Source organism: Mizuhopecten yessoensis, unplaced genomic scaffold (assembly GCF_002113885.1).
Source record: "Mizuhopecten yessoensis strain PY_sf001 unplaced genomic scaffold, ASM211388v2 scaffold8117, whole genome shotgun sequence".
In the NCBI taxonomy this organism is placed as follows: domain Eukaryota; kingdom Metazoa; phylum Mollusca; class Bivalvia; order Pectinida; family Pectinidae; genus Mizuhopecten; species Mizuhopecten yessoensis.
Window position 1 is genome coordinate 134280 of NW_018407387.1, and position 3912 is coordinate 138191.

Genomic DNA, 3912 nt, shown 5'->3' on the forward strand with positions numbered 1-3912 from the left:
TGGGACGAAGTCACAAGTTATCAAGTCGGTGGAGAGGACCGTACAAGGTGCTGACTAAGTTGACAGACGTCACCTACAGAGTGCGTTGCGGACGCAAGGGGAAGTCACAGGTCATCCATGCGGACCGTATGAAGTTACGGGAGGGTCAGGTCATGAGTGGTGAAAATGCCCAAGAAGCGAGAGGGTTAAGAGATCGACAAACACAGGTCGATGAGAGTTGTTTCAGCTACTTGAAAGTAGGGGATGCTGCGTCATCTAGAGAAATGAATGGGAGTGTGATGGAAGATGTTCATATGGAGGTGGAGAATGATGAGAATAAAAGTGATTCAGTCAGAATTGGAGAGAAAGCGTTTGAGAACAACTCCAGGCAAACACGCACTCGACGACCACCTCAGTGGCATTCTAGTTACACTTCAGAATATTAGGTAGATCAGACTATTTGTGTTAGCACTATATGAGGGTAACATTTGCTGTTGTAGGAGAATCATGGTAAACACAAAGAAAACCCCAGTACAGAAGTGTCCCATGTGTGCACATAAGACGGCGGATAGAGAGGAGATGAGGACACACCTGATGAATTGTGGACTGGCCACTATGGAGAAGAACACCTTGCGTTGTGAGCAGTGTGACTTCATTACGACAAGGAAGGCGTACCTGAAACGTCATCAAAAGAGGCATGAGGCGGTTACGGGACAAGGCAGTTCCCAGCGTGCTGGCGATGAGGAAGCAGCTGGAACGTCCGTTGATGACTGGCAGCATCAAGACCCAGGGGACTTGATTGTTTCCAGCTCCGAGGATGAGGATATCGAGTCCTCTGACAGTGAAGTTGTCGAGAAAGACAATGAGGAACTGCTATCTGGAAGGATCGTTAGAAAGAGAACGCAGCCTTCCCTGCCAATCTCTTTGAAACGTCCACGGACGACTGGGGCAGCCCCAGATCAAGCAGAGAAGCTCCATCCTAAAGACATTAGGAACACGATACCCCATGCGGTTACGGTTGCCAGTACCTCCAGGGTAAGGCAGGCACCGTTGATGAAGACAGTGGCCGTACAAACCCTTCCTGTGCAGTCGAGGAGTACCGTCACCAAAACGACCAGATACCCCGAGGGCGAAAAGTCCATTGAGATTGTCAAGTTCGATGAAGTTCTCAATTTGTGTCCTTGTTGTTCGAGGAGCCAGTAGGCAAGAGAGAAGAATGAAAGATTGGGACTTGGATTGTTCATTCAGGGACAATGACAAAGTTATGTTTCGAATCATAGTGTATATTTTTGATTGATGTCATTACATCTTGGAGAGTTCAGTACCAGAGTTGTTTTATTTTTATAACGCGAGGACGCGTTGTTCTCGGAGGCGTGGGTAATGTGATGAATGTACATATCGTAATCCTACCTTCGCTGATTTAGCATATTATTCAGGTTAGATACGTTGATCTGTTTGCGTTAATCATTTGGATTATGTCTCCGTAATTCGAATGCTTAGAAGACAGATAGTTTTCGAGGTACAATCAAAACGTACAGGTGATTATACCTCACTCACCGCTAGGTGTCGCTAGGATAGCAAGAGGGTATAAATAGGCAGAATCCAGCGACAATCGGCCCAGTTCTGTTCTGATCTCGGCGTGTGTACAGCAGTGACAGATCGCAAGTACCTAATATATGCGAGACCGGCTTTGTGTTGGAAAGATAGAAGTGACTGAATAAGTCTTGCCTTGATCCACACACTGCCTGGAAGATATATTAAATAAACGATTGAGTGCTGTAGCGAGATACCGTTAGACAGAAGGTGTCACGGGCATAGGCTGTGCAGTGCTAGTCGCGACCAGGCTAGTCGTGACTAGGTATAGTCGTTGGTGCTAGTCGTGACTAGGGGTAGTCGCGACCAGGCTAGTCGTGACTAGGTATAGTCGTTAGAGCTAGTCGTGACTAGGGATAGTCGTGGTCATTAGAGAGTGCTGTAGTTGTATACTAGTATGAGGCTGTCGTGATCGGCGCGACTAGGTCATATAGCTAGGTAGCTGACTATAGGGCAACCATAGTGACTAGGGCTAGCCGCGACTAGGTAGTCGAGTTGTGTACTGCCTGGATTGTACGGTAGTGTGTTGTATTGAAACAAAGCAGATAGCTTTGGTATTAGTTCTATAGTCGTGCAGTAATTGTTCTGTTCATATCATGTATTAAGCATTAGATAATAGGTATGCTGGTTACAAGGTAGTAACACATATTTGTATATATTTGCAACTGTAGTATAGTTATAATTAAGCTTACAGCACAGGGATCCTTAGAAGTGACTAGGGTACGGACCCCGGAACGTTCTATCAGTTCCCACGTGCTGAGATTCTATGAACACCTGTGTTATGCATTTATGAATGTAATTTTTGTCAATGGGTCTAAGCATACAGAATGTAAATGTATATGTATGTATGTTATATATGTATGATAAGTATGAGTGCATGCATGCATGTATGTTTGTGTTAATGTGTATGTACACATGTAACTGTAATATTATGTATTACGACAAAATGTATATGTTTTTGTCTATGATAAAAAAAACAATAATAAAAAAATAAAAAAAATAAAAATTGCAACCCATTAAACCGAGTGGGGCATAACATGATATTACTGACTGCGTCTGTGTCGATTATCTTTGTGCGTATATGTACATGTATGGGTGTCTGTCTTTGTCTGTCTGTGTCTGTCTGTCTATCTGACAGTTCTTGCCTGTGTCTTGTCTATCTTTGGTTCTGTGCTCATGTCTACTTTTGGTTTGTCTGTCTTTGTTTGCCAGTAATTGTCTGTCTGTCTCTATTTCTTTCTTTCAATAAAACCACAACACATATGACTAATATAATTAGTTTTTGTTCCAATGATTTGAAATGACATCTTGGATAGATTGATAACATACGCGTTAATAAATATATACTATCATACTAAGGTACTTGTTTGTGTGTAATATATTTGTATTTATCAATTTAGATATGATTAATAACTTTTTAAAACAAGCTATACCTCAGGACATCTGAATAGCGTTCAGCTTTCCTGACCTGGTGAAGGGGACATAACTTGCAATACAAATTTTGATAAGTATTTTATGATCCAGATTTGAAAGCGATTCCGTCAAAGCAGCCCTAAGACTAGCATACCTTTTTTTCAACCTAAAATCATCGGAGAAAAAGAGGAAAGAGACGGGTGCCGGCTAGATATTATGAACCGTCTGATTTAAATGCGGACGGACACCAGGCGCTGCATGTTGCCATGGTAATGGGTTGTTTCGCCCCAAATCCCGTTCGCCTTGAGGGTTGTTTAGCCCCAAATCCCGTTCGCCCTAGGTTGGTTCGTCATACAAAAAAGTATTTTTCTTAAAGTCGTTAATATCATGTTAAAAGTTAAAAAAAAATATATCATTCTCTTGAATCAAGATATAATTACTTGCCGGAAGATGAAGAACTGACCTGTATCACCGAAGCCGACAACGGACATACTAATAAGAGCGTAGCTCTCAGGCGCCGAAGGCGCCCGAGCGAGGCTCTTTAATGGTAACACATGCGTGTGTAAACAGAGTTGCTTCCCCTTTCTACACCTTGCCTTTAAATATTTTCGTCCGGAAGTAGACGTCCAGTGGGGAAACCGGAAGTGTATCCTTGAAGCAAAGACAATTGTGTTTCAACCCATACATGAACATCTTCATAGAGTGAAAACAATACCCATGTTTTGTTACTTGTTTATTTAGATAAAAAAATAATAATATACATTACATGTTTGTTCGAAAAAAATCTATCATATAAATTTTGATAATAGCAAGCATGAAACGTCGTTCAGAGATTATCATACGATGACGTCACAATCACGCCACACTCCATCGGCCTTCATCGTTTTTTTCCGGAAGGATAAAAAAAAACCCGGAAAATCTTGGAAC

General features: G+C 42.1%; 1 protein-coding gene across 1 annotated transcript; it reads left to right on the forward strand.

The window, feature by feature from the left end:
* Positions 1-128: 128 nt before the first annotated feature.
* LOC110454947 lies at positions 129-1182 on the forward strand. Its single transcript, XM_021504777.1, has 2 exons — positions 129-367; positions 480-1182. The coding sequence occupies exons 1-2, from the start codon at positions 129-131 to the stop codon at positions 1180-1182; spliced, it is 942 nt and encodes a 313-aa protein (XP_021360452.1).
* Positions 1183-3912: the final 2730 nt, after the last annotated feature.